The 21001-nt window shown below is 43.8% G+C and overlaps 1 protein-coding gene across 2 annotated transcripts in view; it reads left to right on the top strand.

Annotated features, from left to right (window-relative positions):
* Nucleotides 1–21001, top strand: part of pik3c2b (phosphatidylinositol-4-phosphate 3-kinase, catalytic subunit type 2 beta) — a 75304-nt gene that overhangs the window by 49300 nt on the left and 5003 nt on the right. For both annotated transcript variants that reach the window (XM_080788744.1, XM_080788743.1), the window contains exons 16-30: nucleotides 3847–4035; nucleotides 6706–6799; nucleotides 6921–7015; nucleotides 9264–9444; nucleotides 9598–9705; nucleotides 10788–10880; nucleotides 12182–12311; nucleotides 12736–12872; nucleotides 14631–14800; nucleotides 15152–15308; nucleotides 16115–16224; nucleotides 16771–16972; nucleotides 18312–18436; nucleotides 19357–19474; nucleotides 20820–20907. In XM_080788744.1, the coding sequence (XP_080644870.1) occupies nucleotides 3847–4035; nucleotides 6706–6799; nucleotides 6921–7015; nucleotides 9264–9444; nucleotides 9598–9705; nucleotides 10788–10880; nucleotides 12182–12311; nucleotides 12736–12872; nucleotides 14631–14800; nucleotides 15152–15308; nucleotides 16115–16224; nucleotides 16771–16972; nucleotides 18312–18436; nucleotides 19357–19474; nucleotides 20820–20907 (1997 nt within the window). The remainder of the gene's footprint in view (nucleotides 1–3846; nucleotides 4036–6705; nucleotides 6800–6920; nucleotides 7016–9263; nucleotides 9445–9597; nucleotides 9706–10787; nucleotides 10881–12181; nucleotides 12312–12735; nucleotides 12873–14630; nucleotides 14801–15151; nucleotides 15309–16114; nucleotides 16225–16770; nucleotides 16973–18311; nucleotides 18437–19356; nucleotides 19475–20819; nucleotides 20908–21001) is intronic.

Here is a 21001-nt window from a genome sequence, read left to right as displayed (position 1 = left end):
AACTTGAAGCTTTATGCTTCCGTTTTACACAATGGAGAGAATTATGTTTACGCCTGGCCTCTCATGCCTCACGCGCACGTGCACAGTGTACACGCACACGCACACTCTCTCTCACATTGAAACACATACTCACAAACATACGCACAGACCCAAAGTGTCTGCTGAAAACATCAGGTGGCTTGCCTGTATTTTCAATTAGCTAGCCTTAAAGGACCACTTCACCACTTTTCAACTTATCTTCATATAATTGGTCCTCACTAATGTTCATGATATAATACCACCATTCTTTTCTACTCTGTCTGTGTCTCATAGGAGGACCGTAGGCAGTTCAGAAACCCGTCCACCAGTGACATCATCATTAGGCAGATTCTTTTTTAAACAATATTTATTTAATATAGTTTTTTATTATCGTGAAGACGATGGCTTCCATTTTCGCAACTTTTCAGGAATAGAAAGCCTGCAGTTTCTATTAGCTTGGATTCCCAATCGATGATGTCACTGGTGGACAGGTTTCTGAACTGCCCACAGCCCTCCTATGAGACGCAGACCAAATTGTGGTATTTTATCATGAACATTAGTGAGGACCAATTTTATGAAGGTAGGTTGAAAAGTGTCAGTGGTCCTTTAATAGATCAGATAGACAGACAAAAGGACAGACTTATTATAGACAGCATCATTCAACAATGATCTGAAAACAAATGTGATGCCATTTCCTACTTCCCACACAATGTTTGCTGGAATGAAATACACTGGGATATTTCCCAAAGGTATTACCTATTATTCAGCATCTTTCATTTACCAAATCTTTATTGTAATCCAGTTATACTGAGGGTGCTATAGCCACGAGGGGGCTTGCACGCACGCCCATGCACGCCCACACACACACAAGCAAATTGCATCCTGATTATGATGTGGATACAGAGCAAGGACAGGAATATAGAACAGACTGCTTTGAATGTCAGCCTCACAGACTGACAGACGGACGGACATACAGACAGTAAAAAGACAAGAGTTGTCTGTTATCGGCAGACAGACAGACAGACAGACAGACAGTTTGCCAGTTATCAGTCTCACAGACAGTGGGGCAGTTATCTCGTTGATATGGTTTTCTGACTGTAGATATTTTCTGTTTTTGTAGCACAATATTAACATCATTTGATATTTATGCACAGCTTTTGAAAAGACGTGTTAACTAAGTTATTGACGTATTTAGGACACATTTAGGTGGAGACAAATAACAGGGGGAAGTAAAGCGTGTGTGCGTGCGTGCGTGCATGCGTGCGTGCGTGCTGGTCCCTCAGTCAGAAAGTGATGATGTCAAAGCAGCAGCTGGTGGAAAATGGATCCCTCCCCTTGATATTAAGTTCACCCCTCCCTACCCCATTTATCCTCTCGTTCTACCCATCCCCCTCTCCTCCACCCCCTGTCCCCCTCCTCTTTTGTCCTGTGTGTGTGTGTGTGTGTGTGTGTGTGTGTGTGTGTGTTTTATATGATAGCCATTTTAAAAGGTCACTGAATGTAAATCAGAGAGAGAGAGTGCACCAGCTGAAGTGATTCGATTATTTTTTTATTTTTTTTATATTGAACTAAAAGTTGATTTTACATTAGCCAACGTCTCATCCAGAGCCACTTCATGTACCATGAACCAGCAGGCTGCAGCGTGTGCGTGTGTGTGTGTGTGTGTGTGTGTGTGTGTGTGTGTGTGTGTGTGTGTGTGTGTGTGTGTGTGTGTGTGTGTGTGTGTGTGTGTGTGTGCATGTTCATGCAGCCATTTAGTTATACTTGTGTGCTTGTCTTGGAGCCAAGTGTGGGCGTGTTTGTTTGTGTTTATAGATAAACAGGATTCTCTGTCTTTGGTGTGTATACCTTTTAAAAGACGGAAGGAAGGAGGGGGCTGTGTGTGTGTGTGTGCGCACGTGTGTACGTGCGTGTGCTGATGTTGACTCCATGTGTTCCTTTTCAGATAAGACTGCAAGACTGTGTGTGTGTGTGTGTGTGTGTGTGTGTGCGTGTGTGTGCGTGTGTGCGTGTGCGTGTGCGTGTACGTGTGAACTGCTGTGTAGACGCCAGGTTTGCCTCTCTTAGGAAAAAGAAGACCCTGAAGTTGTCCGCCCGACTTGTTTGAAGTTGTTTATCTCAGTTCAACCTCAGAGAACTTTATTCCTTTATTCCTTCACATCACCACTGGCACATGAAACCTTTTGATGATCAATCCATCCATTGTGTTCCGGCTTGGATCAATGGAATAGTATACTTTAACTTCCTATATCTGTATCGCAATGAAAACTATTTCTTCAAGATTTTAAACCATTTTGGCGGGAAGTTTGGAACCCCTTTTGAACGACTGACATAGAAACATAGCTTTTTCAGAAAACTGTCAGGATGTAGAAGATATTTTTACTGTTAAATAATAATAAAAATAATGTTATATTATCATTAACAGCGTAGGTTTTTTGGGGGCCCATACTTTCCCCGGGCCCACAGCTTGTGAAATGCTGCATTGCTTTCTTCCTGCTGTATCTATCAACATCCTATCCTATGCCTGGCTGCTTGACTGACACAATTCCTGCTCGGGGATGAGATAAATGTGTTGTCATTTTTGGGACGGGGAGACGTGGATGAACTGAGCTCAACCTGTTCTCCAGACCAGTGTTGATGTTTTGGTGACTCGGTCCAAGGAGGAAGTGAATCCATTTACAGCAACCGTGTCCAAATGTGTCAGCCAATCCTAACAGTCTCTGTGTCGCTGCCAATCCCAACAAAACACACTCTCTGAGGGGTGTCTGCTACTGTAGTTAGTAGTGTGTGTGTGCGTGTGTGTGTGTGTACACACACAGGCACACACGCATCTGTTAGAGTTGTTGGGGTCACCCTCAGTATGTCCTTGCTACTATCTGCACCACAGTTGGTGCTGTGCGTGAGTGCGTGCACACCCTATAATGATGGAGCACTCTGTGACCTTAAAATGCAGTGCAACTCGGCTGTCTCCATCACTCACCTCACCTGTACAATTCCCGGCTCAACCCTTTCATGTTGTAAGGTTTTATCCAGGTTTTATTATTGGCATGGCTCCTGTATAGAGCTCAATGTGCTTCACAGCTGAACAAACATGGACTTTGAGTTCACAAAGTAAGGGTCAACATTACTTAAGCTGGGCTTATTGATATGGGAGATGTGGACATTACTTAAGCTGGGCTTATTGATATGGGAGATGTGGACATTAATTAAGCTGGGGTTAGTGATATGGGATGGAATGATTGGACTGATCTGACCTATAAGCTCAATTCAATCCAGTGGAGCTTTATTGACATGGAGAAACGGGTGTGCGATTGCCAAATCAAATGTAAAACAGTCAATGTGCAAAACCTATCGTAACCTAAACGTATCTTAAGTTACAATAATATGGAATAAAGACAAGAGATGTGAGCTGTCACATTGCAAAATTGGAAAAGCTAGCTTACAAAACCACCTAAATGCATTTGGCATTGGTAGTTTCTCTGTTCATACAGTCTCTCTCTCTCTTTCTCTCTCTCTATCTCTTGTGTGTGCGGCCATTCTCGCTCTCGGTAGATCCAATTTCTTATTCCTCATTCATATAGGAATGTTCACAGACAGGAGAGAGAGGAATGTACTGGTATCATTAAGTGCACACACTGGTTCAAGACCAACAAACGACCTGGGTTGCATATCATCCTCCTCTCTCTCTCTCTCTCTCTCTCTCTACTCTACCTCTCTTTCTTCCTGTACAATGAAGCCGAGTCGGACCATAAACTGATCTCTTGAACAACGTGTGTGTGTGTGTGTGTGTGTGTGTGTGTGTGTGTGTGTGTGTGTGTGTGTCTCCAGGTTGACTCCGGAGGACAAGCGCCTGGTGTGGGAGAAGAGGGCCTTCTGCCAGGCTGAGAGTGGCGCTCTGCCCCTGGTGCTGGCCAGCGCCCCGCGCTGGGAGTGGGCCTGCCTGCCCGATATCTACGCCCTGCTGAGGCAGTGGGCCTGCCTCAGTCACCAGGACGCCCTGGGGCTCCTGCACGGCTCGTACGTCCATACACGCACGCACGCACACACACACACACACACACACACACACACACACACACACACCAGGATGCCCTGGGACTCCTACACAGCCTGTAAGGTCACGGGGGCAGTATGACAAAGAGAGAAACACGCCGCATCCATTTGCTGGTTCTGTGAGGAATTGAGGATGGATTCAGAGGAACTAATAGGATATTTGACGGAACTATATGTCCGCTTTGTGATGCAACTGTGTTCAAATGAGTTGACACGCTGCAAAATTGTGTTTGATTGATTGCATTGCACTAATTCACAGTGGAATGGGTACAGTTCAAAACGAAGGTACAGGTACAATACAAAAACTGCTATAAGGATGAAACAAAAAAAAGCACTAAGAGTTTACATTAGCGTTCTCCATTTTCAATTCATCAGAACATTTAAAGACGTACAAATATACACATCTATGAAAAAAAGGAAATCATCATGTATACAGTAAAGTAAAGTTTAAAAAAATGGGGGGGGGGACTTTGACTATTTTACACGGTACCTTGTGAAGAAGGGTCAAATCATCATTATAATATTCACCTTGTCATACAGCACGACAAAACTACAACGTACATCTTCCAACAATTTCCAACAATTGCCAGGGCAGGGGGGGGGGGGGCTTTTTCGCCTTTTATTGATAGTTACATTGATAGTACAGTAGGTAGACAGGAAACGGGGAGAGAGATGGGTGGGAAGACAACAGCAAAGTTCGTCTGGATCGGGACTCGAACCCGCGACACACATGTCATGCTGGATTACCAGCCACGGTGCACCACTGAGCCGGCCCAGGCCGGCCAGGGCAATGTTTTAGCACCAGAAAACCTGGCCTATTCATAGTCTGGATTTATCGGTGGTGAGGTGACCACCGCTCCCGTGGTGAGCTGACCAACCGGAGCTGAAAAAACGTTGAGCGGTGGTGAGTAAAAAAACAGAGAGAAGGGCTGGAGCGGTGGCGGTGGTGGTGGTGACGTCATGTTGTAGTTCGATGGTCACCTCACCACCGATAAATCCAGACTATGTAATGAGCCTTTATAGTGTGCAGTGCACTCACCTTCCTGTGGAGGGCGACGCTGAGCAGAGTGCCTTTGGAGTAGCGGTGTTTGTGAACACCTGCCACTTTAAACCAGAGCAGCAGATGGTCTTGTCCTCAGCCTCACTCCTCACATCCACGTCCCCCTCTCTCTCTCTCTCTCTCTCTCTCTCTCTCTCTGTATAGAGAACACTCTGCAGGTCTGTGTGTGGGATGTGTGGTGCGGTGTGCTCACCACATGGCCTGAGTTCAGGTCCTTTTATGTCCTCTACCACCACTAAAGACAAACACCCAGGACCACATCTGGTCTGCAGCGAGACCTCATCTGGCCCCAAGAGAACCGAGGCATGCCTTATAATATTATACCCTTAACCCACTGCTTCTCAAAGTGAGGGCCGGGGACCCTCAGTGGGTATACGGCCGTCACAATGATCACATAATCGTCTGATGATCGCAATTATTTCACATAATCGCAGTTATTTTTTAGCATAATCGTTTCTGTGTTGGATTTTCAAAAAAATAGCGGAAATGGCTCAAAACACGACGCATTTTGAGCTTGTGGATCGCCTATTTCCCACTATTCATATAAAGAATAAAGTCATTCAATTATCTAGGTTCTTTGCCCCGTATCTGCCCCGTTGCACCTTTTGGTTCACGAAGCCTAAAAGCCAAACGGATAGGAATTGAAATACAGTGCGTGGGTCGTCGTTGACATGACAAAGTTTGAGAAGCCGTGTTCCAGGCAGCCGTGATTAACCCATTCTGACCTGAGATCAGATTCATACGAGGTTTTCACTGGACACACACTGGTCTGATGAACCCATTCTGACCTGAGATCAGATTCTAAAAATGTCAGTCGTTCTTCGAATTTTTCAAAAATAGCAGACCTACAAGCTCGTAGCGCGCCACTCGGTGGCGCGCTATGAGCTTGTAGATCTGCTATTTTTCAATAGCTAAAGCATAACATGATGCCGACACCAAAACGGGTGCCCGGTCAGAATGGGTTAAGGAGCAGAGCAGCCAGATTAGTAGCAGAGCCATGGTAACAGTCCCTCAGGTACCTCCGTCTCCTTGACAACACACACACGTTACCACGGCAACCCTCGGCGTTAGGCGAGCGTTTCCAGGATGTCCGTTACCACCAGTGGTGGAAATGAACTGCATGCGTATTTACTTAAGAACTGTTCTTAAGTACAATTTTGAGTTGCTGAACATTACCACAGTCAAAATGTGCCACTACTGTGGCTTTAAATAGACAACATCAAAGTGCTTGACTTACACCTCTCTTAGAGTCTCTCTCTTGTAGCAAAAACAACAAAAAGAGTGACTCAAATTAATTGGACAGCCAACTGGTGCCGCACGATTCTTGCTCAAATGTAGAAATGAGATCGCGTAGTTGTCTGAATGTAGATCGCGATCTTTTTTTGCGATTAATCGCAGTATCGAGTGGTACATCAGGATGCGGTAATCGATTTAGTTGATTTATAAAACAATCTCTTAGAACTGTTAGTGTCGATATATAAGGAATCTTACCTTCTCGGTTATTACTCGATTAAGGAGATTCATTCACACATTGTGTGTGTGTGTGTGTGTGTGTGTGTGTGTGTGTGCAACAGGTTTCCAGACCAGGAGTTGAGAAGGACGGCGGTGCAGTGGATGGACTCCATCTCAGACCCAGAGCTGCTGGACTTCCTTCCTCAGTTGGTCCAGGTAAACACAGAACACTTTATTGTCTTTAATAAGCTCCGCTGTGGCTGATAATGCACAACATATGGGCTTTACATTTGTCTCTCTCTGTCTCTCTGTCTCTCTCTCTCTGTCTCTCTCTCAGGCTCTGAAGTATGAGTGTTACCTGGACAGCTCTCTGGTTCGGTTCCTGCTTCGGAGAGCCATAGGGGACGTCCGCATCGCACACTACCTCTTCTGGTCAGCGCGTCTGCCTTCTCACATACCACCCCAATTCCTTCCTTCCTTAGGTTCCTTCCACACACAATGACAGCAACACATGAACAAAACAACGCAGTGTTTTGTGTGTGTGTGTGTGTGTGTGTGTGTGTGTGTGTGTGTGTGTGTGTGTGTGTGTGTGAGAAAACAAAACCATTGTCCATGCAGACATACCGCATGCAAAAATGAGACTTGCATTTCTAATATATCTCTGCTGTCGGGATGAAACCACCTAACACCAAAATGTTAGGTGGAAAATATAGTGAAAAATGTACATTTTTTAAAAAACAAAGCAATAGTGCCTCATCAAAGTTGGTGTTGCGACTTTATATATTGTCAATTACTTGCATAAGAGAGGGAGAGCGAGGTGGTGGAGTTACTGTTTTAGCAGACAGTTTGAGGGTCCAATGGAGTTAAGAGGTTTTGTCCAAAGCGCTTTTTACTACTTTTCATTGGTCCAATATTGTTTCAACCCACACACAGACGTAAAGGGTGTTCAATAGCACTGATTTATGCAAATAATAATAATAATAATAATCTAAAACCTAAAGAATTGAGTTAGGTGTTGTTTCCTCCCAACATGTTTTCCTCCCAACAGGTTTTTTTTTGCCATCTGCTGGTGTGACTGGGAATTGCACAATTCCAATAAAGCAGCACAAGACCTACTCTTAAACACTTTTTGAAAATTAATTTTGGGTTTAATGGACTTTCATGAAGCATGACATTTCCGGCTTTTACATTTTACATGCATTGTTTTACATTTTACATGCATTGTTTTACATTTTACATGCATTGTTTTGGGGATATTTAACACGATTTTATTTTTAGTCATAGTCTCTTGAATAGTTTTCATTTGGTTTTAGTCACATTTTAGTCACCTGAAATGTTTTTCTAAATATAAGATTTTAGTTGATTAAATCTACAGTTGATTTAGTCGACTAAAATGTATGTTGGCGGGCCTTGATGCCGTCATAATGACTGAAAATAGCCGATCTAAAAGCTCACAACCCGTCGCGCTGCGATGCGTTGTGAGCTTATAGATCTGCTACATTCAGCATGCAAGCAAGTGTAAATACTTATACTGGATCTCTTGTCCACTAGTCACAACACTTTAGTCTAGTTTGTCAATTTGTTGACAAAATTGTCAATATACAGCATTTAGTCTTAGTTTAGTTTTAGCCATCATAGCTTTCCATTTAGTTCTCGTCAGTGAAAAAAGGTAGTCGACGAACATTTTTTGTCATAGTATTAGTCGACAAAATCAACACTGATCTGAAGCAGATCTCTTTGTGTTTTGACCTACCATGTTAATGTTATCTACTCTATTGGTATACTGTATTAAGAACATCTGTCCTCCAGACTACAGAGGAAGGAAAGGCCTCCAGCGACCAGACATGTGTGACTGCTGTTGACAAACTCTTCCTACAGTTAGCTTCCTTAAAGCCATTCTCCTCTTGCATGGCATTTTTACATTTTTTTACACATTTTGAAAGTCGAGGCTCATTTTCATTTGTAAAAAGAAATCACACAGAAACCCTGAGAAAAAACCTTGATAAAAAAAATCTATTTTATCTCCACTTAATTAAGCCTTTCAGAGACTCACACATGAACTGAATGTCAGGCTGACTCCCAACTCAAGGCAAATGTTGTTACGTTTACTCGCATAAGGTGGCAGCGGCTTGAACACTTATCGTCCCAGATTCTGGGGCAAACTGTCACTGAGAATAGTCGGATCTGCTATTTTAGAAAAAATCGTGAAAATCTTTTCAATATATATTCTTTCACAGCAAACGTTTTTACCTCAAATCTTTGCTTCTGAGGGGAGCCCTGGAACAACATATTTTGAGTTGTCATCCATGGCCACATATATGTATATATAATTGTGGGGCTCCTTGACATGAAAAAAGTTTGAGAACCACTGACATAGAAACATAGGTTTTTCAGAAAACTGTTAGGACCTTTTTGTTTTTATCTGCCTCAGGTCTTTTTTGGTGTTTTAAGCATTATGTTATACTTTAGCCATTGAGAAATAGCAGATCTACAAGCTCATAGCGCGGCACCAAGTGCCGCGCTACGAGCTTGTAGGTCTGCTATTTTTGAAAAATCGTCAGAAAAGTGGCGTAAACCTTTGAACATATACTCTTTCAGAGCGATCGTTTTTTAACTCAAATCTTTGCTCGGGTCAAAATGGTCTTATTAATGGCTAAATTGTCTCTCCTTCCACCACCAGGCTCCTGAAGGACGCCCTGCAGGACAGCCAGTTCAGCGGGCGGTACCAGCACCTCCTGGCGGCGCTGCTGTGCTGCGTGGGGCGGGGGCTCCGCGAGGAGTTCGACCGGCAGGCCTGGCTGGTGACGGTGCTGGCCAAGGTCGCCCAGAAGGTCCGCGACGCCAACCCTTCTAACCGACAGGTGGGTGATACTGCCTTGTGTCTTCTTATAGAGGCAGTGCTTCCCAAACCTTTTAGCAGAGCTACAGAGCTTGTGGTTTCCGCTATACTACTTTATTTATGGGATTTATTTGCCTTTTCTTTGATTTCTTCATTGTTTCGTGTGTGTGTGTAGACTGTCCTCAGAGAAGGTCTGGATGAGGTGAAGCAGTTCTTCACGGTCAACAGTAACTGTCGACTGCCCCTCAACCCTGCCATGCTCGTCAAAGCCATCAACATCCAGGTAAGCCAAACCTATGCCACACACTTAGGGACTAAAGACTGGACATGAAACCGCTTGATTGGGCTCAGTATGACTATTTGGGGGTCCAGAATTGATGCCCCAGTTACTGAAGCTTCATTGATTGATTGATTGAATAGTTTATTAGACAGAAATGTAAAAAACGCGAACCGAGTACAGTCAAACACTCAAGTCTAAAAGGGATAATCAATTCATAGACATGACATGAAGAATAGCAACAGAATTCAATATCGTCATAGGAAAAAATACAAATCAATATCACAGGAAAAATAAAACACTGTATGTACAGAGTGGGCCTGCTTATAGGTTTAATTTTAGACCCGTTTGCATCTTTTGAGTAAGTAAGTAAGTACATTTTATTTATAAAGAACCTTTCTTAACAAGGTTACAAAGTGCTGTACAGTGAACATAATACAATCTATCAAAATTAAAACAGGACAGTGTAATGATACATTCTACAAAGAGTACAAGGGAGGGAGGGGGTCAGACTCCCATGCCTGGGTGGCCGTACTGTCGAAAATGGATGGTACCAGATCGTCGTTTTCTCTCCCTCTGGTATTGTGGCTGTGGGTGTCGCTCACTTTTATTTTTAGGTAGTTACTAGTTAGTCAGGTATGCGGTTAGTGAGGGTTCATTATACTGAAAACTGGAGGATTTAGAAGATTTCTTTTTAATTTCGAGGTCAGATCTAAATGGGTTAAAGTGATACTGAGGATACTGAAGGCTTCATAATGTTAAAGTGAGCGGGTTAGCATACAGGGATATACTGTAGCCTGGCATTGGCCATTCTGAACACGTGGAATCTCAAACATTATTGTGATCCACATGATCAGTGTGGCCAGATCCAGGCTAAAGGGCATACGGAATGAATGTACGCAAGTCAATGCAATGTCCCCAAATGTATTTCAACACAACTTCTGTGCGTGTGTGAGCGCGTGTGCGTGCTTGCGTGCGTGCGTGCGTGCGTCCGTGCGTACGTGCGTGATTGGTTTTTCCATAACCAATCACTATTGATCGCTGCTAATATCTCTTCTTTCATTGTGATCTTTGTCCGATGCTGATAGTCGTGTTCCTTCTTCAACTCCAACGCTGTGCCTCTCAAGCTGTCCTTCTTGAACCTAGACCCACACGGAGACAACATCAATGTTATATTTAAGGTACTACTGACACACACACACACACACACACACACACACACACACTTTCCACTAAAAAGTTAGTCTAATCCACCAAAAGTTACTTTTTATTCTAAAATCCTTTAGTCCGGAGGGATATCCGTGCTCTGACTGGCTAGTGTTTTTGTCCATCATAGGCTCTATCATGTTGGATTTCATTATCTAGTGGAAGGCGGAGAAGATTAAAGGATGCTCTGTATTGTTGTCACTGTGCTTTGCTTTAACTTTCTCTTTACAATCGCCTTTGAGAATGGATCAAATCCACCTGGCTGCCGTAGAGCTGTGACATCAGTAAATATAACAGAGAGGACTTTATTGATCCCACAAGGGGAAATGTTGTCACCGCGGCAATTACACCGATAATGCAAAAGACAAAAAACGGATAACGACAAGACAACGGGAATGAAAGGTAAAGAGACACCAGTACAAGAGTCGCGTTGTCAACAATTGGGGGAACCCGTCGTCAAAAAAAGACTGGAAAAAAACAGCACTCTTTGCTGTTTGTGTCCTTGGATTTGCTTCTAGGGGTTGGGGTGCCACCCAATAGAGCGTGGATCACACATGGTGGCGCATGTTTTAATTCCACTAATCCCCAATGTACACACGTCACTGAATGCCCCCTGCCGACAGATTCACTAGTGCAGCTCGGGATATGTTGTTGAGAGATTGTCATTGGTCATTAGTCCTAAGAACCAGAGCCATATTGGTCATTAGTCCTAAGAACCAGAGTCATATTGGTCATTATTAGTCCTAAGAACCAGAGTCATATTGGTCATTAGTCCTAAGAACCAGAGTCATATTGGTCATTAGTCCTCAGAACCAGAGTCATATTGGTCATTAGTCCTAAGAACCAGAGTCATATTGGTCATTAGTCCTCAGAACCAGAGTCATATTGGTCATTAGTCCTAAGAACCAGAGTCATATTGGTCATTAGTCCTAAGAACCAGAGTCATATTGGTCATTATTAGTCCTAAGAACCAGAGTCATATTGGTCATTAGTCCTAAGAACCAGAGTCATATTGGTCATTAGTCCTAAGAACCAGAGTCATATTGGTCATTAGTCCTAAGAACCAGAGTCATATTGGTCATTATTAGTAAGAACCAGAGTCATATTGGTCATTAGTCCTAAGAACCAGAGTCATATTGGTCATTCGACCACGGACAGCACTGAACGCCTGCTGGTGGATTGAGCATTAGCGTCATTACAGCTTCATGGCAACAATGTGTGAAACATTTTCTTTGACTCCTAATAAGATAATAATGTGACGTCTGTACATGTCCAGTCAGGGGATGACCTGCGGCAGGACATGCTCACCCTGCAGATCATCCGCATCATGAACAAGATCTGGATCCAGGAGGGCCTGGACATGAGGATGGTCATCTTCAGGTGCTTCTCCACCGGGCGAGGGAGAGGTGAGGCAGGCAGACACACACACACACACACACACACACACACACACACACACACACACAGCAAGATGAGACCGTTTCCCATTCATAGAAAAGACGAGACGACCACTAGAGAGCGGCCTCCCACAATTAAATTCAATGGAGGTTGCTCAGTGACCAACATTTGATGGTCAAAATGCGGAATTGCTAACGACTCACGAGCTCTTCGTCTTAAACCCCAGCTGCGCGGGTTTATGCTTGGGTGTTCACACGGGCAGATGCAAAGCTACAGTCTCACCATTCATTGTCACATGGAAGCCAGCAACATGAAGATGCAAAGATGCATCCGACGTTTGTAGCTGCTGCAACAGATACAAATACACTGTGTAGATTTGCATCTGCTATTGTTCTTCAATAAAATGTGTGCGTGTGCGTGTGCGTGCGCTAGGCATGGTGGAGATGATTCCCCAGGCTGAGACGCTGCGGAAGATCCAGGTGGAGCACGGAGTGACGGGCTCCTTCAAAGACCGCCCGCTGGCAGACTGGCTGCAGAAATACAACCCCACTGAGGAGCAGTATGAGAAGGTACCCGCCTCTCTTTATAACAACCACAACCACACTGAGGAGCAGTATGAGCAGTATCAGTAATTTCATCAAAGAAAAATCGAATAAATTCCATAAATTAGAAAACAAATGTTTAAGTAGTAGTGAAAATAGCCGATGTACAAGCTTGTAAATCTGCTATTTTCGCTAGTTTGGGTGCCGGGGGAGTCTGACTCTGCACACTGGTTCATGCTCCAAATGTTTTTAAATGTACAGACATTTGAAAACGTGTGCGCACTCTTTTACTGTCTCTCTCTTCCACTCTATCTCATGATGATAACACAGAGTTTACGTTCTGCTCAAACACACACACACACACACACACACACACACACACACACACACACACACACGCACACACACACATGCTGGCTTTAAATATTATGCAGTCTTTCACTCTCATCCACTGATTCCACTCTAAAACATGTCATTATTGTAACCTTTATGTGTAATTATGCCATGCTTACAGAATTATGGGTGCAAGTAAGCCGTGTAATTTGTCTGGGTTCTGGCTCTCACTTAAATACCATTCATTATTACTGGCAAAGTATCACCAACCACACACACACACACACACACACACACACACACACACACACACGTATGTCTTTGTGGAGCAATACAGTGCATGTTCTACTTCAGTCAAAAGAGTGTGTGAGTGAGCGTGTAGTTTTTTCTAAACCATGTGTTCCCATTGAACAGGACGTGATACTTGCTGTAGTCCTCAAGGCACAATCTTGTCCCCAGCTCCACCCAACATGTAGTGGAAGATATGGAAGGAGGGGTGAACCAGTTTATTGCCCTCAACACTAGAGGCCTGCAGTGGAATGATCAAACTATGTGAAACTGACACTTTAAAGACTAGTTATTGTGAACTGAGAGTCATGTGTGATCTCTAAGAGGACATGCACACTAGGCCTGTCACTGCTGTATACGAGTATAACTTCATCTAATCTTATTCTAAACCCCACACTTCTTTGACTTGAGAGACACTTTTCAAAATTACCAGCTCAATGAGATCTACACACACAAAGAAATGTTGATCCCATTGCTGAAATTTGTTTAGAAATGTATCTGAGGGGCTTTGGAATAGTTACACACAGTAAGACATGAGACAAGCACACTTGGAATGGGAAATAAAGGTACATTTTTAATTGGTAGGGTGTTTTTGAATTATAATGCTACTGACATTTGTGTAAAACAAAGTATTGCATTGTGGGTTTGAGCTGACCGGCCCTTATAAATGTCAGTCAATCAAGTCACCTTAATTCGAGTGGCACATGCAAAACAGTTTTTTTTTAATATTTTAATTAAATATATTTGTAGGACCATGCCATATGTGCACAGCCTTTGTGATCTACTGGTAGATCACGATCTACCTTTTGGGCACCCCGGTTCTAAACCCTCTGCCATGTGTTTGGTCATCTACTCATTATTCTAACCCAATAAGATCTGAGACCAGATTCTACAAAACATCTTCCAGATCCTGACAGTTTTCTGAAAAACGTATCAGTGGTGCTCAAACTTTTTCATGTCAAGGACCCACAGAATGATCTGTATGTGGACAAGCTCGTAGCGCGGCACTCGGTCCCACCCGCACTATGAGCTTGTAGATCTGCTAATGTTTCAACGGCTAAAGTTTAAAATGACGGTTAATGTCGTTAAAAAGCTAATAAGGCGACACAGATGCGTTCCTCAGGTCTAAATGGGCTAAACCCTCTGTTCATGCGTTCTGTCCAGGCAGTGGAGAACTTCATCTACTCGTGTGCAGGCTGCTGCGTGGCCACCTACATCCTGGGCATCTGCGACCGCCACAACGACAACATCATGCTGAAGACCAGCGGACACATGTTCCACATCGACTTTGGCAAGTTCCTGGGACACGCGCAGATGTTCGGGAACATCAAACGGTGAGGACCTCCGGCCTGTGGCGACAGTTGGTGGTGTTGGTGGAGGACAGTAACTTAAAGTACATTTACTTGAGTAGAATGAGGACTGTAGTTATAGGGGCATTTCACCGCTGTAAGAAGCTGCAGTCACTCAAGGTTAATAGTATTTGTAGTAGATAACAGTAACACAATTTGAAATTTGCGCCCCATGTCCAGAAAAAGAATGTGTGTTTGACTGGATAGCTGAATTCCTACAATGGCCATGATGCTCATATCTAAAAAGAAACACTCTAAACATCGGTGAAGATGTTTAAAGTAGACCTGTTTACAAAAGGGGATTTAGTACATTGTGTGTGTATGTGTGATTATCAGGGACCGCGCTCCGTTCGTCTTCACCTCAGACATGGCCTACGTGATCAACGGAGGTGACAAACCTTCCAGTCGCTTCCACGACTTCGTGGACCTCTGCTGTGAAGCCTACAATCTGATCCGCAAGCACGCACACCTCTTCCTCAACCTGCTGGGCCTGGTGAGGCGCACGCACGCACGCACGCACGCACACACACACACACACACACACACACACACACACACACACACACACACACACACACACACACACACACACACACACACACGTACCTCTCTGTCTGTCTGTCTCTACAGCACAAACATTTACTTGTCTTCCTAGCACCACCAAATAATGAGTCTTTGTTTGACGTTTCTATTCATTCACAGTTTATTTCTTCCACACACACAAACACACACACACACACACACACACACACACACACACACACACACACACACACACACACACACAAACAGTACATGCAACTTGATTCCTGTGCACTGCCATCATAACAATAACCCACTCCCTGTCATTGCGAGCCGGGACGCAGCGATAGTGAGTTTTATTACGATTGAGTATACACCGAATTACTGGTGAGTTCTCCAGTGCTTCATAATAATAGTTGTTGTTCACCAAAACACTTTTACAAAGCTTAGCACATTTTGTCAAGCCTTGTTAAAGTAAGCATTGGACTTCCACTTCAAAGCAAGGCAAGTGTATTTGTATGGCAGATTTCAGCTACAGTACAAGGAAACTCAAGTATACTTTGCACAAAACATTAAGAATTAAGAGAATAGTGCAGAAGAAATTATGAATAGATTATTTAAAATAAAATCTCAATAAAAGCCAGCGGCCCATAGAAAGGACTTAATAGAGCTTGTAGCAGACCTGCCGTTTTCAAGGACATTGTTCAAGGGGTGTGTGTGTGTGTGTGTGTGTGGGTGTGTGTGTCTGTGTGTCTGTGTGTGTCTGTGTCTGTGTAGATGCTGTCTTGTGGTATACCAGAACTGTCTGACCTGGAGGACCTGAAGTATGTTTATGACGCACTGAGACCCCACGAGTCGGAGTCCGACGCTACCATGTATTTCACAAGGTAAAGACACACACACACACACACACACACACACACACACACACACACACACACACTCCAGTTGTGCATCTCATGCGATACGTCCCAGGAGCATCCTGATCCCAGGTGCATCCGTGCAATGTTTTTTTGTTCTTAGTTCCATCAAGCAGCATTAGGAATGTTTACATTTTTATATGCAGTTTTGCTCATCTTATTTATTATTCTTTTTTGGTGCACGTTATCTTACCGTCATGTAAAATGCAAGGCACTTAATTAATATAATATTATAATATTATAATATATAATAATAATAATAATATAACATTTTTTTTATCTGAAATGTACTATATAAATGTGTTCTCCACCCACACACACTCTCTCTCTCTGTCTCTCTCTCTCTCTGTTCTTCCTCCATCTCTCTTCCTCTTAGCGTCTTTTGTTACTATTCTAATCTCCCTTCTACCATCCTTCCTTTTCAACCCTCACCCCTCCTTCTCAACCCTCACCCCTCCTTCTCCACCCTCACCCCTCCCATCCTCCTAACACTGTATTGCTGTCTTCACCCAGGCTGATCGAGTCCAGTCTGGGCAGCGTGGCCACCAAGCTCAACTTCTTCATCCACAACTTGGCGCAGATGAAGTTCGCCTCGTCCGAGGAGCTGGCCGTGTTGTCCTTCGCGCCGCGCGTGCACACCGTGAAGACCGACGGCCTCATCAGGAACCTCTACGTCTGCAAACACATCCGCACCTACAGCCCCAGCAAGGGCTATGTGAGTTCACCTCAACACATCCTCACCTCCTACAGCCCCAGCTATAGGGCTATGTGAGTTCCCCTCAACACATCCTCACCTACAGCCCCAGCTATAGGGCTATGTGAGTTCACCTCAACACATCCTCACCTCCTACAGCCCCAGCTATAGGGCTATGTGAGTTCACCTCAACACATCCTCACCTCCTACAGCCCCAGCTATAGGGCTATGTGAGTTCACCTCAACACATCCTCACCTACAGCCCCAGCTATAGGGCTATGTGAGTTCACCTCAACACATCCGCACCTACAGCCCCAGCTATAGGGCTATGTGAGTTCACCTCAACACATCCTCACCTACAGCCCCAGCTATAGGGCTATGTGAGTTCACCTCAACACATCCTCACCTCCTACAGCCCCAGCTATAGGGCTATGTGAGTTCACCTCAACACATCCTCACCTCCTACAGCCCCAGCTATAGGGCTATGTGAGTTCACCTCAACACATCCTCACCTCCTACAGCCCCAGCTATAGGGCTATGTGAGTTCACCTCAACACATCCTCCACTCCTACAGCCCCAGCTATAGGGCTATGTGAGTTCACCTCAACACATCCTCCACTCCTACAGCCCCAGCTATAGGGCTATGTGAGTTCACCTCAACACATCCTCCACTCCTACAGCCCCAGCTATAGGGCTATGTGAGTTCACCTCAACACATCCGCACCTACAGCCCCAGCTATAAGGCTATGTGACTTCACCTCAACACATCCTCACCTCCTACAGCCCCAGCTATAGGGCTATGTGAGTTCACCTCAACACATCCTCCACTCCTACAGCCCCAGCTATAGGGCTATGTGAGTTCATAGATGATGAACCACCGAAAATCCAGACTATGAATAGGCCTTTAGTCCTTTAACTGAATGAATGAATGAATGAAAAGTTATCAAAGTTGTTATCATTGCATTTCAATACATGTTACAGTGCTTATTGGGTCAAATTAAATTGTCTGACTTAACCACGCTGATGTTTTCAATATTAGAGAATGTATATATACTGTAAATACAAAATCTGAAAATACAGCCAACAATGGCCATGGTGGATGTTTATGTACAGTATATGGCTCAAAGCTGTGACTAGACAAAGACATTTATTATTGATTTGCTCTGATACAATGATAGATATTTCACAGTTATAAATAATGTATTTGTGCTAGTCTGGGTTCCAGCCTGTTTCCAGTCTGAAATGTCACTTCTCAGCGGTGAGCACAGTGACATTTTCAGATCTGCGGAACACAGACAATCAGGCTGGAACACCAGGCTATATTTGTGCACTTCTAAAGAGCCTCTTTTGACTTCTCCAGGCGTTTGTAGTGAAGGTGGAGAGAGAAAGCCAGCAGGGGGCAGCGTTGGTACAGAGAACCTTTGAAGAGTTCCAGGAACTGCACAGTAAACTACGCCTCATCTTCCCCTCCTCCAAACTACCCAGGTACACGCACGCACGCGCACACACACACAAACAAACACACATGCACGCACGCACGGACGCACACACACACTCACATATTCGCATACAGATAGCATACATTATTCACCCACGGACACATACTGTGACTGTATGACTGTATGTCATACACACATGTTTAATTGTACAGATATTCTACTGCTAGTCGGATGTTAGGTTCTTAGCTTGCTTATGATCCTTGATGACTGTATTTATATGCATTTATTTGATGTATTACCATGTATTGTACTTGTTCTTGCTTATACTGCAAGTCGCTTTGGATTAAGAGGACTAAATGCCTAAATTGTTCCCAAACTGTTTAGCTTGAGACCCAAACGAGAGATCTTAAATGTCTCCCAGGAACCCTCCCAGTTGTTATTTTCACTAGTTCTTAAAAGTCTTTCTTTTTTTCATATAATTTATGGAATTTCTTAGATTCTTTTTTTAATATTTTACATTTTTAAATAGATTTAAAAAAAAAGAAAATAGTGGCTCTCAAACTTTCTTGAGAACCCCCGTTTGGCCACAGACTTCCATGACTTTGAGAGTTAAATCAAGAGTTGATAGAACTCTCAATCATTTAGCAAGGGAACCTTTTCAGGGACCCCAGGGGGTCTCTGGACCTTACTTTGAGAACCACTGTTTTAGAACCCCTTTTGGTGTTAGCTTTATGTTATGCTTTAGCTATTTTTGAAAAATCGAAGAACGACTGACATGGAAACATAGCTTTTTCAGAACACTGTCATTTTCAAGCAGACATTTTTAGAATCTGATCTCAGGTCAAAATGGGTTAATGTCTGGAGCACAGCTTGATCCTGTGAAACAAACGTATCTTTGTATACGTTACGAATGTCATCGTGTGATCACGGTGTTCTGATCCCTGCCCTATCGGTGTCCTCGTGCAGCTTCCCCAGCCGCTTTGTGATTGGCCGCCTGCGCGGAGAGGCCATGGCGGACAGGAGGAAAGACGAGCTGAACGGTTACGTCTGGCATCTGGTCCACGCTGCTCCCGACGTCGCTCAGGTGTGTGTGTGTGTGTGTGTGTGTGTGTGTGTGTGTGTGTGTGTGTGTGTGTGCGCGCGCGTGTGTGTGTGTGTGTGTGTGTGGTTTCAGTTTGACTCACTGGTTTCTTAGAAATCAGCCCCTCCCTGCACTGAAGGCACGTATCTCTCTATGCAATGCACACAGAAGCTTGCGCGCGCGCACACACACACACACACACACACACGCACACACACATACACAGGGTGGGGAGAGCATAATATGCTCTACTGTATCAGGCCTCTGGACTGGTAAATGTAATGGCAGTTCTTTCAGCTATTAACGTGCAGACATGAAGAACACAGCATTTATGGTATAGTCTACTTTAAAACGGTCTGTAAGATTGCAGCTCATGCTTAAACTTAGGCTCTCATTTGGAGGAACATATTAAGTGTCGGACTCAGGATTGTATCTGTGTCCTCCCACTTGGACCCCCTTTCCACCGGTTGGTTCCAAATGGGAACCGGTTCAGTTATTTTTGGTTCTTAGTCCATGAGCCAGAGCTTCACAATTGGTGGGAAGAACCCAGAATAACTAAACCGGTTCCCATTGGGAACCAACCGGTGGAAACCTTGTAAAAGACACGTCACTTACATCTGGCGTCCCTCTTCTGGGCATGTCACAAGAGGTGAAAATAGACGATCCACAAGCTAAAAACTTGTCACACTGCGATGCGTTTTGAGCTTGTAGATCAGCTATTTTTGCCATTATTTGAATTGAATTCCTGAATAGTTTTTTGCTATTTTTGAATTGGAATCCTGAAAAGTAACATTTTTAATTAATTTCAAATGCCTTTAATTGTAGTTATGTTAACTTTATGAACTAAATTGGACATAAAAAAAGACAATAACATTTTAATTCTAAAGCTACTAATTTAGAAGTGAAGGTGGGGGCCGGGTCGCCAGTTACCCATGTATGATCTAACCCCTGAGCTATTTTGCCCTGGCAAGACACTGCTACAGCATCACTGTACACATTTAGCATTCTGCATGCTTCCATTTATGAATGCAGCATCATAGTCCATTTTCATTTCCTCCACTATTTAATAATTAACATATCTCAGATGTTAATAATTTAACGACTCAAGCCCTGTTTTATGCTTCGTCATCATGATGGTGTCACGAGGCAGAAGTAGGCGATCTGCAAGCTCGCAACATTGTGAGCTTGTAATTACGTTTAATGATACAAATAATTCTGCAATGGAATATGTTACCATATCCATATATCTGCCGATCCACACCATAATGGATCAGAAAATCAGTTGTTACAGACTCTAATCAGATCTCTCTCTCTCTCTCTCTCTCTCTCTCTCTCTCTCTCTCTACAGTGCGACCTCATCTACACTTTCTTTGCTCCTCTGCAAAGAGACGAGAGATCAGCGACAGTGGTCAACTCTCTACAGAACAAACCTGCTGGTACACACACGCACACACGCACACACACACACACACACACACACACACTAGCCGATCTTCTGTTTTCACTCTATTCTTTATATTTTTAAAGATT

The sequence above is a fragment of the Protomyctophum bolini genome, assembly GCF_963924005.1.
Source record: "Protomyctophum bolini genome assembly, chromosome: 2".
NCBI classification, from domain to species: domain Eukaryota; kingdom Metazoa; phylum Chordata; class Actinopteri; order Myctophiformes; family Myctophidae; genus Protomyctophum; species Protomyctophum bolini.
This window is presented reverse-complemented; position numbering and strand designations above follow the sequence as displayed.